The following is a 25,213-nucleotide window of genomic DNA, read 5'->3' as shown; positions in this document are numbered from 1 at the left end:
TCCCATATATTAGAAACAAATTGTTCAGTTTCAGGTAACACTGACACATGGATTAAACTCAACCCCTGGCACACACTGCATGTGCTCGGATACCGTGGCACAGCTACTCAGTTTCACATGTGTATATTTCTAACATTCCCAGGAAAACAGGCAAAAATGCTACATAGACAGATAGATATACACACACAGAACATGGACACAGGTCTGACAAAACACCCTACAGAGCTTCAAGGAAAAAGACAAAATGACGAAAACCCCAAAGTAGGATAAAAACCCCAGAAAAACCAAACTAAAGCAAAAGGACTCCTTAGCTCAATTACTGTTACAAAAAGCATCAGTCCTGTTTACAACAAGAATTACTCTGGGTTTGGTTTTGTTTCTGTCAAAAATATATTTTTAATCTGCATGTCCAATTCAAATAATAATTTTGCTTTAAAGTGGGAAAGATAAAGCTCAGCATTGAACAAAAAGTGGTTTAAACCAGATCTTGTTTGCTGTACATTAAAATATTTTATACAAGAACTTTACGCATGTAAAAGTCCAGAGACAAAAGAAAAGCATGTGTCACCTTTGCAACAAAAAGGCTGCAAAATCTCGGTTTTATGTAAATCAGCAGGCACAGCTCCCGGGGTTTTAAAACCAGGGAATGCTGAAAACCTCAATAGTTCCTCGACTCAAGTGTTGCGCTTGGGCAATGCCATAATATTCATTTAAGAATCCATTTATCAACAGATACCACATGTCCAAGTTTTCCAGCACAGTTCTTCTGACAAGGATTCTTTAAAAACATTAAGCTGGAGAATCCAAGATGCTTTCTCTGCCCATTCCACATTACCCATTAGCAACTAAAGAAGCCAAGATTTACACTATATCCTCCCTGATAACGCTGAGCATTGTGCTTTATTTTCCAAGTCATTAGCATGCACAAGAATGACCTCATGGTGAACAGATGCACTTGGATATGGCAGTGATTAGATCAGTCCTCTCAGCAGTCAAGTGTGCCCGTTCCCATTAACCCCTGAGGCGCCGGCGGCAGCGCTCCGCTAGGGGGTTCCCCGGAACGCAGGAACCTGCCCTGGCAGCACAGGATCCCCTCGGACAGGATCCTTGTGGTGGGAAAGCTGTGACTGGAGAGTTCTGGAATATCCAGCAGCCCCTTTCACTTCCCAAGGTTAACATTGTGCGTCTGGCTGCTGATCTTACACTAAAACAGACCAAAGCCCCAAGGAGCTACAGAGGCAGATGAAGTCAGGGTGCTGCTCTGCCCACTTCAGCTTCACCAATTTTTCAAAAGAACACACAAGTATTTCGTTGAATCACTATTTCTGGTTTTGGCTGAGAGAGCAAGAATAGCAGGTTAAAGCCTGTCCACTAAAAAGGAGAGAAATCTGCAGAGGGAAAGAATGAGAATAATTCAATAGTGTTGGATTATAGAGGATTTCCTGGGCTGCCTCTCAAACCCTGCCTAATTAAAATACAGCATGTAATGCACCAGTTTAACAACAAAGGGCCGTATTCCCAGCTTTTGTTCCTAATCTGCACATCCCTGCATGAGTTTGGGCATGGCCATTCTGCCTATGAGGCTGCACTTTCAACGCTATCTGTAATCCATACAGGGAGTTTAAGGCTCGGCTCCTCAAAACATTAAAGGAGATCAACTGGACAATTTTCCTGCAGAAAACACACCTGCAAGACTGGTGACAGGGAGACTAAGCCAGGGCAGGAAAACCACATCCCACATGAGTCTGGGGATGCATCCCCAGGGGCAGCATCAGAAAACACAAAAACATCCAGTTCCAAGAATTATCTCATAGTCAGCGATACCCCAGTATGTCACCGAGAGCTGTGTTTGATTTCTCCCTGTGCTGGGGTAACTCCTGAGAACACTGCACTGTGATAAGCAGCACCCTTACTCCCTGACCCTCTCTGCTGCACACATCATTTGCAGCACTGACAGCATCACACTTGAGGGGCATTATAAGAATCAGGTCAGATGAGAATTAATCTTAAATTTACCTGAGCAGTTTATGCTCGGCAGAGTCAGCAGTGCCAGCTGGCTTGTACTCCCACCTGTGTCAGCTCCATACATCCCACAAAATCATCAAGGCTGGAAGAGATCAACAAGTCCAGTGGCCAACCCAGCAGCACCATCATCACCCCAAGATCATGTTCTGATGCCTCCTGAACACTTCCAGGTATGGGAACCCCGTGCCTCCTGTGTCAGTGCCTGACCACTCCTTCAGGAAAAAGTGCTTCTTTTTATTAACTGCTCCCTGACTCCTTTTTTCTGTTTCAGAATAGAAAAATGCCTCCTGTATTCCAGAGTGGCAGACAGGTGATCCCTGCAGGTGCAGGACAGGTGGATCTATGCCTGGAGCAGGCCTGGCTGGAGAACAGCAGAGCTGCCAGGACTGCATCCAGCCTCCCTGCCGACTGCTGAGGGGCATCTGATGGAAAACACATCCCCATGGCCACAGCTGACACTGCCCCTGCTCATCACTGACTAAATATGCAGGAGAATCAGCAGGTAATGTGAGGAGACTCTCTGAAGCGGAGATTCTGACACCAGAAGTCATGGCCGGCCTCCAGTTCATGAGCGGGAAATTAATTCTGAGGTTCAGAAGTCTGAAAATTGGGTCCTGACTGGGGGAGGCTTTGCACTTAAAAGCAATTAAAATAATGAAATCATACCCGGGTACTCCTGATTTAACAGTGTTCTGAAATCCTCAGCTACTGGGAAACAGTTTAAATGTGTTTGGCATACACAGCTTATCCTTCAGAAAGTGGGGCTGCGGAGGGGTCTGCCCTGTCAAACCACATGTGGCACAACACCATGTGCTAAGAACAACACGAAAACGAAACACAACTATGCACAGAGCAAAAGCAAAACGTTTAAAACAGATCCCTATATCTACATTTCTATTTGCTGATACGTCGGCAGATAAATGATTCAAGTGCTAACAACCAGCTCTGGGCACGCGCCACGTTCCTATTGAAATGGGCGATTTTTTTGTCTCAGACTTTTGGCAGAGTGTATAAAAGAATTTAATGCACAGCTGTTCTACTTTTTAATGTAGGAAACATTAATCAAAGCTTTAAGTTATAAGCTTTCCTAGCGTTGTTTAGTATTCCAGTTCAGCAGAGATCAATAGATCCATCCCATGTTCCCTGACGCCTCTCCAGGACGAAGAGGTGCGATTATGTAAATGGCCCCGGCTTCCTCCCCCCTCCTGCCAGTGCTTATCTCCAAAGCCTTCTGCCTGCTGCTCCTGGCCACCACTGCCCGGCCAGCACAGGCCTCTTATCTCCTCACAAAGCTCCAAGCACGCCAGGATTGGAGCCAGCAACGCCAGACAATGCTGCACGGCTGGTTTTATTCCTAAGTGATTTATGTGAGCAAATTTAATTTCTTCCTTCAGTGTTTCAGTTTAGATGGAAGATATCTGCTAACAAGTCAGGCTAAAGAGAAATAGAGCAGATGTCCTGCAACGTTTATACAGGTTGGAAATAATCTATTCAACAATCCAAAAGAGAAGCAGGGAATGATGAGAAAGTGCCAGTGTCACCCTAGGAGTGTCAACGACGGATTAAGGAATCTTTGTTAGACAGACCAGCACATGGTGACCAGATACTTTCTGGATGCTGGAAAAAACCCACATTTTGAAGGCACTAGAACTGTGCATTTCAGAGCCAAAGCTCCCTTTCAGGAGAGGTTCACTTAAACTTAATCAAACGAGCTGGACAGTGATTGTGGCTGCACACTAACCTAACCCTCCACAAGGCACACGAGGAATAAATTCCCGGAGTTCGGCACAATGCTGTCACCTCTCAGCAGGCGGATGACTGATGAGCACTGATGTGCATGCACACACACACACAGACAGCACAGACCCCCCCACACGCACACCCCCATCACAAACCCCGCAGAGGCTCCAGGCCAGGTGCTGCAGGGCAGCCTGCAGCGCACTCGCCTGCATCCCGCAGGCCGCCGCGATTCCCTAACAGCACCCCGTTCCTGCGTTTCTTGTGCATTAATCCCTGACCCTGGTAGCTCAGCAGCATAATCCCCATTTAGCATTAACAGCAGCTTCCCCTGCAAGGAACTATTTCTGATAAGTGAGCCCCAATTCAGGCCTCACTTTTGAACAACATATTCCCAGCTCAGCAAGAACCCGGAGTCCTGAATGAGCCCGAGCCCATCACTGCGAGAAAGTTCATTAACCTTGCTGGAGTTGGAGGTTAACAGGATAGCTGAAGAAAGGAGCAGTGTGAATAGCTCTGATGCAAAACAAATTAAAATGAATGTCATCATTCCTTTTGATATTCATTAGTTGATTCAAGGGAAGAATAGTCGTCTTAAATTTGCAAGCATTTATCTACAAAAAACAGGTGTACATCTGCTGCTCAAGTGCTTCTTTGGGCTACAGAGAAGAGTAATGTGCAGAACTCACCAGTTCCACCGAGGGAGTAGCTGGGAGAGGGACAGAAGACCTGAGCGGCAAAATCCTCAAACGTCATCACTTCTTTATGGTTCTGGATGATGGCTTCGAGGTACAGAGCTCTCTCCTCGTAGCTGCGGTGCCCCGTTAAGGAAAGGCGTGTGCAGAACTCAAGGCTGTCCCACGGCATCCCCGAGCACCAGCCCCCAGCCCCACATCCACACTGACCGGGCTGGAATGGGCAGGGAACCGGATCAGAACTGCCCAACGGTTCTGAATGGGAGCAACAAGGAGGGGATACATTCAGGGCTGGAAATTCAGGATATCACCTCTTGAGTGTCCTGACTGAGAAGCTGTGACCTGGGAGCTGCCGAGTACAGGAGCAAAGCCCCAGATCAAAACCCACCATCACAGACAGACTGTGGCACTACGGGAAGCTCCTGGCACTCAATTTTCCTGTTCCAATGACCAGAAAAGTAACTAGATTGGAGAAAAAAAGCTACAGGACAGAGGGATACACCCCCCTCCCCCCAGATTCATTTGATCACTGGACTTCTTAGGAGAAATTAAGCACAATAAACCAATTCCAAAAGCGTGACGGTTGTATTTAGGGCAGGTGCTAGAAGGTGCAACCTTATGTATCCCAAATAAATGATGCACAGTGGACAAACCCAGCCCACAACTTGCATGCATTATGGCCTGAATAATGCGGACAACAAAGCGAGCTAACATCGAGACTATTGCCTTTTAATTAAAACTCGGCAACCTGGAACACACAGCATTCAAATGTGTAATCAAAAACCAGTCACCAATAAAACTTACAAGCGTAACAAGCTGAAGCAACTTTCCAGCTGTCTTAATAGGACCCCTGCTTGCGGCAGCCTTTCACAGCGGAGAAAGCAAATCTTCCCCTTTTGTGTGCAGCTTCTGTCTGCTCAGAAGGTGAATCATACACTTCCAATAACAGGATAACGCCTGGGACAAACCTACAATGGGCTGGAGAGCCTCATGTATGACTTTATGAATTAGGGCTCGCAGGAGCCAGGATGACATCTCATTCTCCGTTTCCTCAGCGAAAACAAAAGTTTTCAGCGCCTCATTGTGTTTCTGTTATGGGGAAATGCACTCGAGCTCTGCAAGGCTGTTCAGTGGGAGCAAAGGCCAAGCTGAATTTAGAAATTAGGAGCAGGAGAATAACACCAGTGACAACAGAATGCAGGTGAGGGTATTTAGAATTGAAAAGCATTACTAATTAATATTGAAGTGCCATTTGTGACTTGCAGTACATTAACAAAACCACTCTGAAACACTATTTAAAAAAAAAAATCAGAGAAAAGCAGTGCTTAAAGCCAGGAGACAGTGGTCTAGTGTCGACCTCGAAGGGAATAAGCAAAGCACTTTCTCATTGCACGGCGAGTTCCTGCAGGCGTGGTGGCAACAAAGGGAAGAGAAAGAAAGGAAGAATTTTGCATTTAACGCTCGCAGAGGACGATTGATATGTGATAAATCTTCTTATAAACTTCCCGTGGAAGCCTAAAGAAAGAAAATCAATAGCCAGCATTTCAGCGTTTGCACCTGCTGACAGCGTTATTTGCTCAGTTTTCCTGCCTTGCCCGAAGCCGGGGAGAACGCATTCCTGACAGCGCCAGCCCGCAGCGTGCGGAGCTGCCTCCCCTTTATGGGCTGAACTCCTGATGACTCTTGTTAATGAATAGGCTGCCAAACTTCCTCGGAGAGGAGGCACACGCCTGGGCCCAATTCTAAAGGGACTGATGGATGCCATTCACTGCTCATTATGGAGATGCTGATTCCTCGGCGCTGGGCTGTTGCCAGGGCCGTGCGGAGCGCGCTGCCGGGCGGGCGAGCGCCGGCCGGGGGTGGCGGGGGCTGCGCGCCCGTCTGGCAGCGGCCCCCGCGACACGGAGCTGGCACGTGCTGCCGCAACGGGAGCGGAGCCGGCCGTGACAAATTGCTGAAAGGGCTCAGCGACACCGCGGGCTAGCGACCACCTGAGCCTGCGGGCCGGCCGGCAGCGCTCGATTCATCGCCCGGCCCCAGCCGGGGCTGCTCGTGGGCTTCCAACCAGGCTGGGGGGACGAGAAAAGGCTCGGCCTGATAATGCCCTGCTGGGTCTGCTCCGCGCATCTCACACAGCGGCGCGGCCCAGCACCGCGCGGGGCTGCCCGCTTCGGGTAAACGCCGCACGCAAACGCTGCCCAGGTCTGCTCTGCACCTGCTAAAATCCCGTTGATGAGCTGGAGGATGCTGCTCACCACACAAAAGAGTGGGAAAAACCGCCTGGACAAACAGCTGAGGAGAGGCAGCTGAGGAAGAACGCTCCGAGATCTGGAGAGCCCTGCAGATCCACCAGTGCTTTGGAGGCAAGCAAGGAAGACCCCAGCTCAGCACCTCTCCTGCACGCTGAAAAGCCAGAAGCAGCGGGTGCAGATCCCCGCAGCACAGCGAGGCCTGGGGCTGCCCAGCCCAGCTCCATCCACAGCTTGGCGCTCCCCTGCCCTGCTGGGCTCCCTGGAGCAGCGGGAGCACAGCAGCTCCCGCCATACGGGCAGCGAGCGGGATGCCCCTGCTTGTTTGTACTCACAGCTTAATCAAAAGAGAGTTAAGTGACTGCAGCAAAGTGAAATTAAACTCACTGCTATCTCTGTCTCAGCGTACGTGCACATTTGGGAGAACAGTTGGGATTCATTAAAAAAAGAAAAAGTCAACTGAAATTTTACTGAAGTTTAGGAATTTGAATGTGGAGGCATCATGAACAAGCTGTAAAAAAGCCCTCTGAAAAACACCTCCGTCCTGTAAAAAAAGCATCACGAGGCTTCCTATTTATTGCCCTGTAGGAATCAGTCTATCCCGAAAATCTCTAGAGCAATACTTCTGTCAGGGCTGCCCCACGGAAATGTGCTGTGCCCTCAGCCTAAGAGCCAACCACAAAATATCACTGAGCTACAAACATTAGAACCTCACTCTGAACCTCTTTAACCTGACCTTTGTGTCACGGCTCTCCTGCAAGCTCTGGGCAGAGCCCACCTGTCACCAAGGTGCCCCCAGCATCACGCAGAATTTAGAGAAAGTGCCACACAAACTACTGGTTTTAAAACGCAACCATGGATCAGCAACCCCTCGGCAGGGAGGGAGCCCGAAGTGCCTGGCTGGCTTTCCCAGAGCAGCCTCAGGGCTGGAGCGCTGCAGGGAACGCACAAATCCAGCAGGCCTGGATGCAGAGGACGGGCTGTGAGCTTGAACCCTACCCCGGCGGAAAGCTGGACAGCTGGCTGCCCTGATTAACTAAGTCCCCCATTATCTGGGGGCTTGGGGCGTCCCCTGAGATCTGCAGATAAATGGAGTTATACCAGACCCTCAAAGAAGCTGATCAAAAGCTCCTCTTTTAATATGTACGGCAATTTGACCCACCCCTCCGTGGCTTCATTATTTTACATTTTGCTTCTGCCGAGACAAAACTCCAGAGCAAAATGTTTTAGACAGACACAAACAGGTTTGTTTTTTTTAAATTTCATATGAAATAATGACATTGAGAGCCATGACAAGGTGTGAATTAATGACATATATTGACATATAAAACTGTGGGAGAGTAGGAATTTAGGTCCTATTTGAATACAGCAATCAAATCTCATTATTTGAATATTATAAGCTTCTAGTAGTGTTTTATCAGAATACCAATTATTTTAACATTTCAACCACACATTGAAGGCTGTTTGAAAAAAAAAAAAATTGAAAGAAAAAACCCCAACATATTAAAATGTAAACATCGGCTATTTGCAAGAAAACCACAACATTTTACTGTAGCAGCAGGATGACCTGCAAAGTGAAACACACAGGACGTCCTTCCAGATGGAGGATGCAAAAGCAGACAAAAGGCAGAAGCTTTTGAAAATTCACTGGAGAGGCAGATACCAGCCAGCACTCGGCTCTCACCCACCAGCACTGCTTCTACATTTAACCTCTACAACACAGAGCCAGTTTCAGACACACAGTTTAAAACATAATGACCTTGAAAACCCTTCAAAGTCCTCCTAATCTGGGTTCTGCAGGTGACCTGAGCCATCCCAGGGCCAGGATCTTCCCACTGTTTCCCTCCTTGCACATAAACACAACACTAAACCATACCAAACTGCCCTGTTGAGAAGTAAGGGAATATAAACATGATGACTCAAGCAGATCCTGAAAATACAGAACTTTTGCTTATTAACCTTAACTCCATGCTGACCTCAAGCAAAGCTCTCAGGGCCCCACTCCTGCTGATGGTAATGGCCAGCCCATCCTGCCCCACGCTACTGTTTGAAAATAAAAACATTTTGGCAGCATTTATATACTGTCACCGATACATGGAAAGAACAGTGCGCTCTGCTGACACAGCGGGCAAATGAAAGACAGGAGTGTTTGTGGCCAGGCTGGGGAGAAATGCCTGGCTGCTCTCCATGGCCCACGGTCGTGCCAACACCACAGGGCACCAGTGCCATGACTGGCACCCAGGACACTGCCAGGGTCTACGGAGAGCACTTGCTGCAACGCCTGTTCCTGCAGCTCCAGAGGGACCCTAATGTGGCCTGCTGGCATGGACCTGCTGCAACTCCCATCTGCGATGTGCAGCCCACCCAGAGAAGGGCTTTTGGGGCATCAAGCCAGTGGAGAAGCTCAAAGTATAGAGGGAGACAGCTCTTTCCAGCCCATTGGACATCAAGGCTGGCTATATGTCCACAATGCCAATTCCTTCTTTATCCAATTAGGGAGACCTGCAGAAAATCTTTGAATTTACTGTTCAATGCAACAAACATCTATTTCAGTTTCCTCCTGACTGTATCACAGGGCCCAAAGATGGTTCACAAAAAGGGTTTGCTCCTGACACTGCAACAGTGGTTTGGAAAAAAACAACATAAATGTTTGGGACTTACCAAAGCAGACTAAAGCCAGGACGATAAAATTGAGGTTAGCAGAGATGTGTCAGCTGATGACCTTTCTGCACCTAATTGTCCTCTCCTGCTCTGAAGAAGATGGAGTTACTGTGCTTTTAAAATGTGGTGTTAGGCAGTTCTGGTGTGAAACTCAATCTGCTTGATTGGGCTCGCCATCATTTACGGTCTAGTGACCACCATCACCGCACGAATTTCACCGAGAACTTTTGGGGGAATTTTAGTAACATATATCCTTCACTGAACAGGTGCAATTAAACTGTACCTGTCAGCCACCGCAGACTTACGTGCTTTTTATAAACCAAAGCATCTGAGATGGAAACTTTCCAGTGACGCCTGCCTCGAATCGGTCCGTGTAACGCTTGAGACGCACGCGAGCAGAGGCTGTGTGACCGCTGGGGTCTGCGGGCTCCCTGTCCCCACGGCCAGCCCCCATCACGGCCATCTGTCCACACTGCAGCCGGGGGAGCCAGGGCTCCCTTGGAGAAGCAGGGCCGGCCTGTGCCAGGGCTGCTGTTCCTCCTCCTTATCCAAAACGGGCAGATGATTCTCTGCTGCCAAAACCAAGGGCTCATCCTCTCTGCGGCATAATTTTCTGCTGCTGTGCTACCAATCACACTGACAGGCAGCCAGCCCTCTGTGCTGGGGGGAGGATGGCTGGAGCCCAGAACACCCTGGTGTGGAAGAGACGTGACTCTCCCTGAGACCGACAGGTAGAGAGAGGCCTGCAAATGGATTCCTGGTTTGTGGAGCATTTGTCTTCCCAGTGCCTCGGTGCGGTGCCTGTTAGCTCTGCCACCTCCCTCCCCACAGCGGGACCTGGGTCCCTCACAAAGATCACAGAAGAACCTCAGTGCTGACTGATGGAGGTGGGCCTCAGGTCCCTGAGAACCTGCGAGTGCTCCGAGCCACAGGGCACGCTGCCACAGCGTTTCCCAGCGCGCGCGGCATGAAACGGCGGCTCCCACGCAGACGGTCGCCAGGAATTGCTTTAAAGGGGAAAGCGCAGCAGAACAACAACAGGAACACGTTTCACACGGTTTCAAAGCATCTCTGTGGAAATCAAGCAGTGTAACAGCAAAGCCATACTGAAGGTGCCCTGAGGCTAAGGGCTCCAGCTCACGCTTGTCTGTGGGGAGCTCCACACCGGCGCCTGGCTCCTGACACTGCTGGGCAGCGGGGGCCCAAGGTGTGCTGCGAGCACCTCTCTGGCACAAGCACTCACCTACCACCTGGGGATAGCAAGAATATGTAGCACATTAGTCATGGCAAGTGCTTCAGGGGAGAATCTTGCATTTATTATGAATAAGGCAGAAAAGAAGCTTTCATCTTAATTTCCAAGCACTCCTGCAGGCGGGAAGCCCTCGGGAGCAGACACACGTACCATTACAGACCAAGCGCTCTGCAGCAGGAGCAAAGGGACACGGGGTCACCCCCTGCTCCCATACCACTCTGTACTGTGACAGCACTGGAGCTCATCCCTACCCAAAGCTTTGTAATTCTGCCAGAGTCCCTGCAATGCTCTCCTCCCAGCTAGCCGTGCTTGTATCTGCTCTGTTGAAAAAAAATCCTTCCCTTTATGAACTTTGCTCCCATTAAGCATGTTCCTCATGAGCTACAGAGGTGACAAACCACACACAGCTGTGCCTAAAACACGGCACTCTACATTTTGTATGGTGCAACCAGCCCTCTGCCCATCCAAGGTCCAGTTGGCCACTTCATTCTGTGCTTACCAGTGTACTAACACAGCTTGGATAAAAATATTTCAGTTACAATGATGACATAATGGCCTGTTTCCAGTTCAGAGCCGCAGGATCCCTGACTGGTAACTCATTCCACAGGGCACACCAAGATCTAACCACCGAGAGGCTGCTTATGAAAGAGTTCTGTATCGTGGCACCTGGGCACAAGGTTTTCACCAGCAAATTACTGGGGCATGATTCCCCCCAAATATACTTTCTCTGGAAGCAGCCATACAGTTCCCTACTCAATCCTGAGAGATAAAGGGACAGGAGTTGCCCAGGTCTAATGGAAAGCCACTTTCCCAGTGCCCCAGAGCAGTGATGCTGAGCTCCTCTCTCCTGAGGGCACTGGGGAGAGCAAGAACCCATGCTGGGACCACAGTGAGCCACTCAGCCAGGATCTGCACTAGCTCCACTGTGAAATTCCAGGTGGAGCTCACAGGGATCCAGCCAAACTGCAGATCCCAAGGTGGTGCAGCTGGACAGGTGGGCAATGAGATTCTCCCACCATAAATGAAGAGGAGCTGCTGGCAGGGGGATGCTGGGCCAGCTACACCTTCCTATCCTGTACCCAGACATGCAGGAAAGGCGCGGACTTGCCCACAAGGTTTGTCAGTTTATTTTACGAATTACATCCGTTGATGAAAAAATACTGTTGGTGTTCACTTATATCTTAAAATTTTATAATTAAAAAAAAATAAGGCCCAAAAAAGCAAAAGACAGAGGGTCATAATGGTTTTTGAAGTGGTGCTGTTATGCTTTGGTCATTGCACATACACAAACACACAGACTTGGTGTCTCCAGTTTAACAGCCATGTGTATGTAACATTCCTACACTTGTTGCCACGTCTCTCCCCAAACACAAGGATAGTCTAAAGCCAGAAATGTCACCAAAAGAGTTCACATGCCACATGAGATCTGCTCCACAGTGCACCTGGAGACAAGGAACAGGTCAAGCTCCATCACAGCAGTACCCAGGTGAAGGTACAGTTGGGAATCTCCTGGGACAATACCATACTCCAAACCATTCAGAACCTGAAGGTGCCAGCCTCTGCAATTCCCAGCTTTGAACCTAAATTGCCAGAGACAGGGGAAGGGGAGATAATGTCAGACTCTTTCTAAAGGAGAATATGCCACAAAATTGTTTACATACAGTCTAGAACAAAATTATTTGCGCTGCCATTCATGGGGTGTGATTCCCACCCCATGGAACAACTGCAGTGACACTAAAGTGGCTTTGTGTGCTCAGGAGAGCAGCCTCACTGAGCTGCTGCTGAGCAGCACACAGATAGAGGGATTCTTGGAATTATATGGAATATAAATGCACATGCCAAATGAATTTGTTGCTAAAAGAAGCTCAATTAATTTAGTTTTAACTGAATCACAGCCAGTGGAACAACATCTCAGAAAGGGGCACCTCTGTGCCTTGGATATAACTGATGGACTGTCAAACTCACTCATTAAGGAACAAGTCTTTTCAATTTATAAATATATTTTATCACCTACTAAATGTTACCAAACCCTGTCAGTTTGATAAGAGTATGATGATCTGGCAGCTACAAGCAGAACAAAATACAATTACACAAAGTAATTTTGCCCCTTGTAGTTTATTACAGATCTTTTCATTATTTCTGGGTCTAGCACTAAATGGCTCAGTTTCAGGTCTATTATAGGTCTATATATTACATTTATTACAATCAGGGACAAGTAACTGGGGCTTATTATCACATCCATTATGAGTGACACCATTTGCAAGATGCTTAACACGAAACAGACTTGTTGCTGTGGTGAGACAATCTCGGAAATTGCTCAGTGTTAGAGGGTAGGAAGGAAGAACAAATTAGAGAAAGCCAAGCAAGAAACCAGCGGGGATTTCCCAGCATTAAATTAAAACCAATGTAAGGAGGACAGAGGTTTAAAATGATCACCTGACACATTTGTGGATATTCCAAAGCAGGGACTGAGCGTGGGCTGCCCTGGGCACGGGGCTGCGGGTGGCATAGACAAACACTTCCCAGGGCTGACCAGGGGCTCAGCCAGGGCTCCATTTCTCAGTGTCCCCTTCCCTGCTGTACCTGTGTCCCCAGCAGGTTCCTCTGGCCACGCTGACCAGCGGCTGGCACCGCAGGGCAGCACCTGGCGCTGCCTCCAGCCGGGCCCTGCAGCAGCTGAGGCCAGAGCACCCTGCCAGGTGGCTGCACTTCAATGACACTGACTGTCATTGTAGGGTTAACAAGGAGCACGGGGAAATCTTTTATTCATATAACACAGAATGCCTTCTGTTGATCTTTGAATAATGTTGCTTAAAATCCATTAAATGAACATCCCCTTTCAACAGACAGCCCACAACAGGTAGAGCAGCACGCACTCGCTGCCGGCTGCCTCAGCCAAAAGGCATCCCCAAAAGCAGATGATTAAGTCAGCATTTAAAATAACATTTTTTTTCCCTGAAAGTGACCTCCCAGTAGGGAAACTGGATTCCACTTCCACAGCACAGCTCAGCCAGAGTGTATGCTGTGATGGCTCTTCATTTTCCCAGAGGAGTAAATTAAAATTCTGGTGCATATTTATAAAATCTGCTTTTTTTAAACTTATGAGGTGGGATGTATGAGTGGAAAGGGAGCAGAACTGAAAACATAAGTGACTCCTCCACAAAAAGGTAAGTCAATGCATTGGTTTCACTGCTGTTAACTTGTTCTAAATGTTCTACTCGTTCTGAAAAAAATTCCCTGTAAATTTCTAGTAAGTCAGGGTGGCCATGAAGTCTTATCATTACAGTTAATTACAGGATAAGTTCCTGAGTGAGCAGAGCAGTACACCAGTTTTGTTCTACAAACAACCAAGTTCTAAATCCAAGCACAAGAGGAATGATGGTGGAAGTGGAGAGAGGGCAGTGGGGAGGGCTGCTTGGCTGGCTGCACACCTGAGCCGACAGCCTGCTGCAGCACCCAGGACTGGCCAGGTTCAAACCAGCTCTGCAAAGGAGTGACAGTGAGACCAGGAACCAGACTATGGTATACAGGTACATATTATACAGGTATTAACACACAGGGGAAGGGGAATGGAAGTGCTGAACCCCAGAACAGTACAAAATAAAAATTCCTGCCTGTTGGAATAAATATGGCAGAAACAAGAAGTGACAAAACACAAAGTAGTCTCAAAGAAAAGCTGAGGTGCTGCTGGAGCCCTTCCCAGCTGGGGGCATTGTGTGTACTCAGGTTAAAAGCTGCTGAAGAGCAGTGCAGGAGCAGAGCAGGCTGGGGCTGAGCCCTGCACGTCACCAAGTGAGAGGTGCAATGATCTGTGCCCCTGTGAGACCCCCAGGTGCTCACAAGGCTGGGGGTCACACAGATACACCAGGGAAGAGCATCAGCGAGCAACTGTGCTGTGCAACTGGGGCTGTGCACTCCTGCATCCACCCAGAGGTGTCTGGGTTATGGAGCACCCACTTCCACCCCGATGAGATTACGGCCGACTCGCAGAGCGGCAGCACTTTGTTAAAACGGACAATTAATCTGATTTGAGATGGCAAATGAGCGAGCCAGTGCTGCTGCACAGACAGCTGTGATGGGAGGAGGGGAATCCTGCAGGAAAGTCACCGGTCCCTGCAAGCCAGCGCAGGCAGGAGAGGTGGATGGCAACTGGTGACATGTGAGCTGCTCCAGTCATTTTTCCAAGGCTACCAAAAACCTGCCCCGGAGCCCCCGGCGACAGCCACTCTGCTCTGCACAGCCCCTTCCATCTGCTTCCTGCCAGGCCCTTCTGACACATCTCATTCTGCAGCCAGCACAGAGAGGCTCCTTTGTGAGGGGACCACAAATCACCGCACAGGCCGACCCTTCCCCGGCACGTGCCTCCAAGCACCGTCTGCAGCTCCACACGTCACAGAGAGGACCCGAAGGGAGCCTGTGTGCCCAGCAGCTCCGTCCTGGTGCCCAGGTGGCACAGCCTCCCCACAGACCCAGCCTGAGCACAAACCTGGGAAGCTCCCGCTGAAGCACATCACCTCCTCAGTGTTGTCACTGCCGCTTCCAGGCAGTGCCCTTTAAGCTCAACTTCTGAAGTTCTTTGACATCCTTAACTGCTGAGTCATGTCGGGTATAAAAGGAGATCGTGAGGATCCCAGAGAGAAGGCACGGAGCACAGGATGAATTTTTAATGAAGCATCAAAGTTGGTGGAAGAGAGGAAGGGGGAATATGCACGGATGGGCGACCCGGGGAAGAAGCTACACAGCAGGAACACTGCGTGCTGCTGTCAGGTTTTCCTATATTCAAGTTTTATTCCAGGTTTTGTTTAACTTACTGTCTCAAATTTCACCCAGTTTGAAAAGAAAGGCTTTTATCATTCAAATACCAACTAATCCGTCTTTTCGGGACACAACCAGCGCTCCACTCGCTCCTGCCCAGTTATACACTGTCTCTTCTCATACTTACATTCTGAGGAACTCAGGAAATCATTTCTTCCCAGTCAATTACAAAAGGAGAATTGATGCCTTTTGGCATAAGAAAGGCTGTTCATAGCTGCTCGTTCTCCATACACCTTTGTCACTATGACTGTCACCACCCACATCAGGCCCCTGCTACTTCAGCTCAAGCTGGTCCTGTGAGCAGCCTGCAGAATTTCATCCATTAGCTGGAAAATGCCCACTGCAACCCAAGATGAGCCCATCCAAATAATTTCACTTGCCAAATAACTTTGGAAATACATGACAGCCTTGTCTTTGGGTGTGATTTCAGAGCCTACAGCGAGCACCTCTTGCACTGCCAAGCTTTCCAGTTTGGGCTTGCGGCGTGTGACGCGGTGTAACAGCAGGAACACTGGCACACAGAAGTGGGATATTGGATATTAAATATTTGGCTTTCTTGGCAACACCTCTCCTCACTGCCTGCCCTGGTGTTTATCTGTGCAGGCACACTGCTATCTGATCCCCTGGACAATGCCAGCAGTATCTGCAGATGCCGCTACCTTGCGCAAGGTTCGGCTCCAGGGCGTTAGAATCTGCGCTCTGAGGCAGACACTGCTCTGCAGCCCGAAACAATGCCCAGCACTTCGCCATGAAAAGAGAGAAAGTGAACATTAGCACATCAAAGGCCCCTTTCTGAAAGAGGAAAAATTGCACGATGCACACTTTAATCTTTCTGACAATCTATGCATAGCCTGAGCTGAATTCTATTTTTCACACAAATGGCAATGCTCCATACGAGCACTTCTGTACCAACAGCAACAAGAACAGAGAAACATGAGCTAGCACAGACTTTGAACTTTTAAAATATGAATTAACATGCAATAATATTTAACAGCTGATAGAACAACATCCCTCTTATCTCTCTTAATAAACCCAAATAACATCAAACATTTTACAGACAACCTAGAGAAAGGCTGCTGCAATATTTTAATCTAAAAATAAAAATAAGTTATTATTAAACAAAATACAGGTAATATTAAAATCTTAATGTAAATGGCTATTGTATAAAATCAGTTACCTGACAGAGAACAGCCTTAAGTGTAATTCCCTTAATTAGCACTTCCATTTAGCTAACTAAAGGTGTAATGCGACCCCTGCTTACAGATTTAAAAGAAAATATTGCTAAAATACATATGCAGCACTGAAACTCGTTCTGTTGCATTAAAGCAGAGATTTGTGCCCGTAGGTGTCCTTGCAGTAGGACTCACACCCCGAGAAGTAAACACTGGGGACATCTCTGGACATCCAGAAAACCAGAGCACAGGCAACAGCACGATCCCTCCAGAGAGGGGCAAGAGATCCATCCTCTCATTCCTGTGTGTGCGTGCTCTGTTTGCTGCTCAAACCTCACCAAGATTGTCTGCACATTTTTTCATCTGAAAATGTGTTAAACAGAGCGCAAATGCTTGTGGAGAGCAGGAGAGGGACTGCCCAGGAAGAACATCCCAGTTTTCTTCATGTAAACAGAACTGCACCCCCTAAATATCAGCTGTAATGGAGTGGTATGATTTACAAACATGACTTAGTAAATGCACATGCTAAATGGATTTGTTTCTAACTAAATCTCAGCTAGAGGAACAACATGTTGGAAGAACTTCAACAAGATCCCAGCCTCGGACTTGCAGAACATCAGCAATGGAGAAGAGGTGGTACCATGACTGAGCCCCACACACCTGACACTGCACACAAGCCAGCACATTCCCGGACAAAACACCTGCACTTCCCAAGATGCTTGAGAAATAAAGCCATTTTTCTTGCAGATCTTTTCTTGCAGTAACTTAAAATGCTTCAGTCCTAAAAAGGAGCAGGGGAGCACACATGGATTCGCCAAGCGGACTGTTTGAAATGTGGATCAGTGGTGAGACGATGATCTGGACACAGAAATGTTGGAAAAGGAATTAAAAGTAGCTGCTCTGGAAATCTCTCCACAGAGAAGCCTGCCTGTGTCTTGGACACCCACCGTGCCACAGACCAAGTGCCACAGAACCAGGAGCTCTCTGCACTTGTTTCACCAAATTTATCTGCAATTTACAGGGTTTGCATTGCTAAACATGGCCCCAGGCCCAAGACCTTTATTTTCCTTCATATTTTGCTTCTTCAGGATACAGCCTTGCTCAAAGCACTGGCTAAAACACATACTGGGGGAGGAAAGAATGGCTGGACCAGACAGATGGTTGGCCTTTGGATGCTGAAAGGGATTTTGAGGGAGTTGAGTAGTATGACTTAATTCTTGTCCTGAATATTGAAGGTAAACACAGATCAATCCAAACAAGGCAGAGCACAGCTACAGCTCTACACCACAGTCCTGTGTGTAAAAACCAGCAGCAGATCATGAATGCAACAATGCACAAAAACCCCAACGTTTTCCTTTAAACTCCTGCCACTGGAAATACTGCCTCTCCTGTCTGCTCAGCAAACAGAAATTGAATTAATTTTTTGCAAATGCAATGATTTATTCTCTGCACACAGATCACTGACTCAGCAAGTTACTGCACAGTCAGAATGCACAGAGGTGATGCAGAGAAACTCTCAGAACCTTGGGTCCTGCCGATTTCCCCCAGTCCTGGACCACAGCAGTGTCACTGACAACTCCAGCAGCAGTGGTGGATTCTGCTCCATCCTAAAAATCTCCTTGTAGCGAATGCTACGTAAACCTAGCAAAGCTGTCTCGGGCCTGATGCTCAAAATGTAACAAAAGGATGAAATATGAGGGCAGGAAAATGTGTGTCTGTAGGTATCATGTTTCTAATGTTCTTCCAGTAAGTACTAACATGAAAAATTTGGTTTACTGATGTCTGTGTATTCTCTTTAGCAATACAACAGAAGATTCAAACCCGTTGGTTTGGGCAGTAAAGAACACTGGAGACCCTGTGAGGCATTTGTTTGCAAACTCCAGTTTCACAGATACTGTAATTGATGCACAAAGTGGGAACAGAAAGTAAAATCTCTCCACTTTGCTTTCCGAGATCCTGGGACTTTGTGTGTTGACTTTTGGGATTCCAAACTGCACGTTGCTGTGGCATTTGAAACAAACGGAAATGCTGGCATGCAAATCCTATTCAGCAACTTGAGAATACTGAGGGCTTTTACAAGGCAAAGAACACGTTAAAAGTTCATTAATTAACCAGTGCTTGAGAACAGATGGAATGGCTATCTGGGCTCTAATTACTGCAAGTTGGGACAGAGGTTCACAGACCTTAATGAGGTTCAATAAAATGAAAGATTACACATCAATCACAATTAGAGAAACCTGTAAGATGAGCTGAATTATCATGGCAACAAGTCATAAAACATGGGAGTACAAAACCCAACAGGTTCTGCAAAAGCCTAGAAAGGAAAGGTTTCTAATTCAAACAGTTCTCCTGGACTGGAACAATCCCTCTTCTCCTGCCAGGCTCGGGGAGTTAATGATGAGGGTTGTGCTCTCCCTCAATTACTCAGCCTGGCACATGTGGGTGTAACTGCTATTCCTACAACTTGAAACCTTCAGATAATACAGACTTGTATTTAACAGTTAAGGACAGAAAATCTTCCATTTCTTACCACCAGAGCTGCCTGTGGGAAAAGGTGTTTTCAGAGCCTCACATTTCCCAGCTCTGAGAGAGGCAAGCAGTAGGGAGAGGAAGGTGGTGGGCTGGAAACAGAAATTCAAAGTGCAGAGCCCTGTTCACTTATGATCTGAGGACTGTCTGAGCACCAGCCTTAGGGCTTGCTCTCCGAAGTGCTCTGGTCCTCTGTGATCCTGCCTGCACTGCCTGAAGGGTGCCAGTCTGGCAAGCACAGTCCTCACAAGCCCCCTTTCAATACCAAGAAACCAGTCAGGGTCATAGGGATGGCACAAGCTCAGGAAAGAGCTTTCAGAAAGACAGAAAAGCAAAGGGCCTGGGAGCTTGAGCTCTGTCCCTAAGCTGTAAGGGATTCACTGTCACATTTTTGGTGTTGAGGCTTCGCAGGACTGAGATGCTGAGCTAACCCCAAGATTGTTACACAGGTGACACTAAGATTTCAGAGAAATAACTGCTCCCCAAACAACCCTTCAGGGGTTCCCAGCTGGAAGGTGCACAGGGGAAGGCCTGTTTTACTTCAGGAAGCCACAAACCGTAGGCCACCAAGGTGTCAAATAATCCACGCTGTCTCATGGGTGAAAATCAGCCAGGTGGATGACCCTAAAGAGGGGCCACAAATCCAGCTGTTCAGCACAAGTTACAGATAAAAAACGCTGGCCCAGGCCAATTCAGAGAAGTACTAAAACCCAGAAAATTACCTGAGACTTTGTTCAACAGGAAATACTGTACACGCACTAGATTGTTACTAAACATTAGGTTTAAGAAATCATCAAAAGCCATCTGCTCCTGTTTATACACTAGAACCTGATAGTTAAGAGCACTGGGAAATACATACAGAATTACAATACTGAGGGAAAAAAACCCACAAACTGAATATGCCAGCCAGAAAACCTGCTACAAAAAGCAGCTTTCTCCTACTCCTCTCGCTTGATGCCACCTTGTTCATGACCCCAGTAACAGGACGGCTTTCAAGGCTTTTCAAATGCAGGTGGAGGGGAAGCCTTCCCTCTCCAAAAGACAATGTAGGATTATGGTGCTGCCCATCAAAATATTTTATATAGCAGGCACAAAAATTTCTGTGCCTCCCTCCTTTTGGTATCAGCTGCACAGAGCCAGTCAGGCTGGAGGGGAGTCAGATGTGTCTCACCTCCTCAAAGCATGGCCAGCACTCAACTCAGCCACTCATTTTCAACAACAGAGAAACAAAGTCATAAAGAAAATACAAATCTAAGCTTAAAAATGTTTTTCCTGTTTAGAAAGTTATTCCGTAACTTTTCATTGAGCAATTTCAGAATGCATGGCTCACGAAAACCACACACTGAATTCAGGGTCTCTTCAAAAAAGAAAAAGAGAAGTTTGAAAAAGGACATAAACCCGTACTGGGGATTGCATGTTTGTGTTACCACCAGTCCCTGGAGCACTGGGGAAGTACCCATGGAAATGCCCACATACGGATCTGCTCTCCTGCAGCCTTTGTGCCTTCCCACTGCTGTTTCTGGGACAAGGGAACAGCCCTGCTGGATGGAAACTGCCTTTCCAAGGCCAGCACCTGGGCTTTGGCCCTGGCGAGGACACAGCACATCCCACCGCGGAGCCATCAGCCCCCCCAGGAGCCCTCCAACCATTCCCTAGGAAAGATCCTTCCCAAATCCTTGCTGGCAGGAGCCTTCACCTGCTGCAGCGCTGGCCGCAGGGGACCCTGTAACAAGTGGCTCCTGGGGAGCCTGAGCACCAAGCTCGGCCACCTCGGTGCCCGGCCACAGGTCCCTTTGTTCCTTTGTTCCGCCGGAGGGAGCGGGAGCAGGCGCTCCCCGCACTCCTACCTCCCGCACGCTTTTTGTCTCGGAGCACTCTGCGCGAGCCTTTTCATGACCTATATAATTCCACAAAAAAGGAACGAGGATCTGCTTCAGTTTTCCCCGAATTTCGCAGTTTAATTTGGTGATTACACTGCAAGAAGCGAGACGCGTCCTTTTAATCTAAATGACTCAGGGTAATTTAACTTGATTTTATTAAAACATCGGAACGATCGCCATACGTTCCGCACAAAGGAATTAGACTGGAAGGTTAAGAATCAGCATCAGGGATACCAGCAGCTCCCTCTAGTTGGAAAGTGCATTATTATTGTCCCTGAAGAGCCAGTAAATAGCAAAGATCCCCAAATACTACAAACTGCTTACACCAAGCGGCTTGGGAACTTGTGCTGGAATACATAATCCTTCTAGATCCACTGGGTACAATGCTTGGATTCCCTCCTCTTAAATGAAAATAACCTTTTATTATATATGGTGGCAAGTTCAGATTATTTTTTTAATACGTTAACTACCGAAAAATTTGAAAGTCCCAAAATCTGACAACGAATCCACTTTGGAGCAAAAAAATCTGCCGCACGTTATAGTGGCGATTTGCAAACCGGCTTTCACTGAAATTTAAAATACACGTTAGAGCGTGCATATGCTTTAAATAAATATAGGGTTTCAGATATTGATCCAGAAGCCACCTCCTTACATTTCCATGGCTTTGAAACTAAAGAAGAGGCTTTTTTAGCCTGAGGGGTTAAAAGTGTGGGTGTGGAAGTGGGCTTTTGTTGGAAAAATTAGCAATGCTATGAGTCATTGTGCATTAGCGGCAGAATAGTTTTGCATCTTGTATGAATCCAGACACCATATGCCATGCGAGGCCGGCCGGCGCTGCGGTGCCACGTGGGCATCCCCAGCGGAAAGGCTGTTGGAGCGCGGCGGCGGCCGCGCAGCGCGGCCAGCCCGGCCCGCCGGACATTGTCGGGAGCAGCAGGAACAGCTGGTAAGCCAGCAGAGCCCCGCTCGCCCGGCCCGCATGCTAATGAGCCGGCCAGGCCGCACAAAGCCCCGCGCCCGGGGGAGCGACCCCGGGGCCCGCGGGAGCCGAGCGAGGGCTCGGCCTGCGCCCCCGCCGCCGGTGGCACCGCCGGCCCCGCTCCGCCGGCGCCCCGCACTCGGCCCGGCCGCAAAACGCTACTCGCTGTGCTCCTCAGCGACCTGTTCGTGACAAAACACAAGCGGGAATTCGCTGTAAAGTTCCCGAAAGACACAATGGAGCTTTAGCTACGCACATCCCTTCAAAGGGAACGGAGGGGGAAACGGCAAAAATGACTTTGAAAAGACACAGAATGTGCACCCATGGCAAAGCGGCAAGAACCACCACAAGATGGGATGAAGTACTTGTTAGTAACCCGAATACACCAATTTTGTTTTTGTCAAAGAACCGAAGAATGAGCAAGTGCCTCTCACGAAACACAAATTGGAGGCTCTTTGTGTAACCCGGGAGAAAACATTAAGCACCGTGGGACAGGTGTTTGCACCTCCGTGTACTCCGCACCTTCTCATAAAAAGGGATATTTACTGCTCATAAACAAAGCCCTGTACCGCACTGTGTGCCCCTGTCCCGGGCTCCTGGGAAGGGCCTTGGCAGGGCACCATTACACCACCCAAACCACACCATTTCCAGCAAGATCAGAACTTCCCAGTCTCTGGAAGGGCTTAAAGAGGCATGGCTGTGTGGTTTAGGACCCTTGTTTGCAACCAGTACACACATACTAGTACACATGTAATTCAGAAATCCAATGTTGAGTTTGTTTTGTTGGTTTTTTTCCCTGACACATAGCACACAGTAAACTCACTTTTCATTTAAAAACACATTATATTCTCAATGTCACTTCAGGTTTGTTTTTGGAACTCTCCATTACATCAGCCAGCAAAGAAGAGCCTCTACTACTGCTGGGGTTTACTCAGTGCTACTGAAGAGCACAGATGCTGCCAAGAGATCAGCAGTTTAAAACTGTGTCAGAATCAGCCTGGGACTTTCTCAACAACCCTCAGCAAACCTGGCAGCGCCCAGCCGTGGGGAAGGAGAGTGGTGCCTCGTGTTATGGTGACAAAATAAAGGGCACCGTTGCCGTGCAGCCCCCCTGGCTGCTCCCTGCTACCCCAGCAATGCGGGTACAAGCTGTGTGTCTAACGAGGGCCCGCCAGCAGGTTCAGGAATGGACACGAAACAGAAAATAGAGAAATGTGATCCCATTGTGCCTGCACAGTGCAGCAGCATGTGGAGTTTAGACCTGCAGAAGCATTTCATACTCTTTAGATATGCACCGACGGGACGCAGTGGATTCTCTGCGAGTCCATGAAGAGCTCTATGAATGAGAGCTGAGGAGCCGCCTCCACAATCCCATGTAATGCCACCTAAAAGCTTTGCCTCGCATGACTTATTACAGGCTGGAGCAGATTAGAGGCATCGATCGCTGCCTGGAGAAGGTTCTGGCTGTGAGGAGGGAAGGCAGAGGAGACAGCCAGCCTGGCCATTGATCGGCTGCAGCAGGGGCTGTGCAGGATGAAGGGCAGAGCTGCCAGAGCCTGCCCGCACAGCCCCAGCCCCCCTCGGGTCTGGGCACCCCTGGCCAAGGGGCTGAGCGGGACCTGCTGCTCCCCTGACAGTGACCGCTGGCAGGCACTCGTGCCAGGGCCGGCCGCTCAGCAGAAAACCGTCAGGTGCCATGTCACATAAATTGTCACAGCTCCTGTGACACATGCTTTAGAATTTCATAGCCATTTCTATCAGCATCGATATAGCTGGAGGGCACCACTTCTTGGGATGAAATAAAGGGGACAAACTGTGAACCCTCTCTGAAAGGAATAACAGGCTTTCCATCTCATTTCCCCGGCAGGATCAAACACTGCCTTGTACCCACAGCAGAGCTCCAAATGCCAGTGCCACAAAACACACACTGAGAGGGACACAAAATGTGTCTGACACCACACGAGCCTCCAGAACATCTGACAGCCATTCACACAATTAAGTCCATCATAGCAAATACCTTTCTTTCACAGATAAAGCAGGTAAGCAGATTGGGCACTCTCTATTAGGTTAATCAGAAATTGGCTTAAGCCAAGAAGGGGATTTAATTCAGAATTTGAAGCTGATGTTCTTTGCTTAATCTTCTTGGTTCCAGATATTAACACATCTAGGATATATTAGTATGTCAATATCTGGATGAGTTGTAATGAATTAAAGTTATGGATGTCTTTTTTGTTATGTGTTTAGATGGAGTTTTGGCTTTACCCCCATGAACTGCTGCCTGGCACATGTCAGCAGGCACACCACTGCCATTTCAGTGGAGAAAACAGTGAGAGAGTTACTCACGTATTAAATTACTTCTCCAGGGTAAGGGCTGTGTTTTCCTCAGGTCCACAAAAAGCAGTGCAAACTGTGAGCTGGGAAACGGTGACATCCAGTGCTCAGGTATCACACAAGGAGCTCTCATCCCCACCATGCTCTTTGTGCTTGCTCCGATGCACAGGCACCTCCAGCGCCCCATGTCACAGCACACTGGAGTGCAGGAGTCACCAGGCAGCAGGAGATCAAACCCCTCTGCTGCCATGAGAACAAACAACTCATGCCAAAAGCGAGATTGCGCACAGAGACAATTTTATAATCAGTGCGTTAATAAACCCCAACAAGAACTAGCTCCACTTTTACCCATTCACAGGAAGTACATGCCATAGCTTGAATTGCTAAGAACATAACTTGAAGACTACCAGAAGTCACTGAAAAACAAACACAGGGAAGAAACCCACTGGTGCTGACACACAGGACACCTTCCACCCTCCCCAAGGCAGGTTACAAAGAGCTCCTCAAAGTTGAGGTAACATTTCAGACATGTTGGGGTATTTCCTACTTTTCTCTAAAATCAGTTAGCATCCCAGTCAGGAAGGACTGAGAGTGCAAGAGTTATCTGAATTGGTGGAGGAAATAAAAAACCCAAAGTGGTAAGACACTCAAAATAACATTGAAACAATTTTTAAATTAGGCCAATTCAATCCAAGGAGAAAAGAAATGGCTCCATTTGGAAAGACAACCTGGGCAGTGAGAATTGCACTTCCCTGGGCGTTTTAAGAACAGCTTTTTGCTCAGACATCACTATCTCCAAATCCCAGTGTCTTTCTGGGATTGAATTATTGGTCAACCAAAAGGCCTGATACCTGCTAAAGTAGCTACATTTTCATGTCTGAAGGCTGA

The 25,213-nt window shown here is 48.1% G+C and overlaps 1 protein-coding gene across 3 annotated transcripts in view; it reads right to left on the bottom strand.

The window, feature by feature from the left end:
* RALGAPA2 (Ral GTPase activating protein catalytic subunit alpha 2) overlaps positions 1–25,213 on the bottom strand; it is a 96,402-nt gene that overhangs the window by 6,481 nt on the left and 64,708 nt on the right. For all 3 annotated transcript variants that reach the window (XM_041474097.1, XM_041474098.1, XM_041474099.1), the window contains one exon: positions 4,452–4,573. In XM_041474097.1, the coding sequence (XP_041330031.1) occupies positions 4,452–4,573 (122 nt within the window). The remainder of the gene's footprint in view (positions 1–4,451; positions 4,574–25,213) is intronic.

This window comes from Pyrgilauda ruficollis, unplaced genomic scaffold (genome assembly GCF_017590135.1).
Source record: "Pyrgilauda ruficollis isolate IOZ18807 unplaced genomic scaffold, ASM1759013v1 scaffold31, whole genome shotgun sequence".
In the NCBI taxonomy this organism is placed as follows: domain Eukaryota; kingdom Metazoa; phylum Chordata; class Aves; order Passeriformes; family Passeridae; genus Pyrgilauda; species Pyrgilauda ruficollis.
Note: the sequence above shows the minus strand (reverse complement) of the source record. Positions and strands in the feature narration are given on the sequence as shown.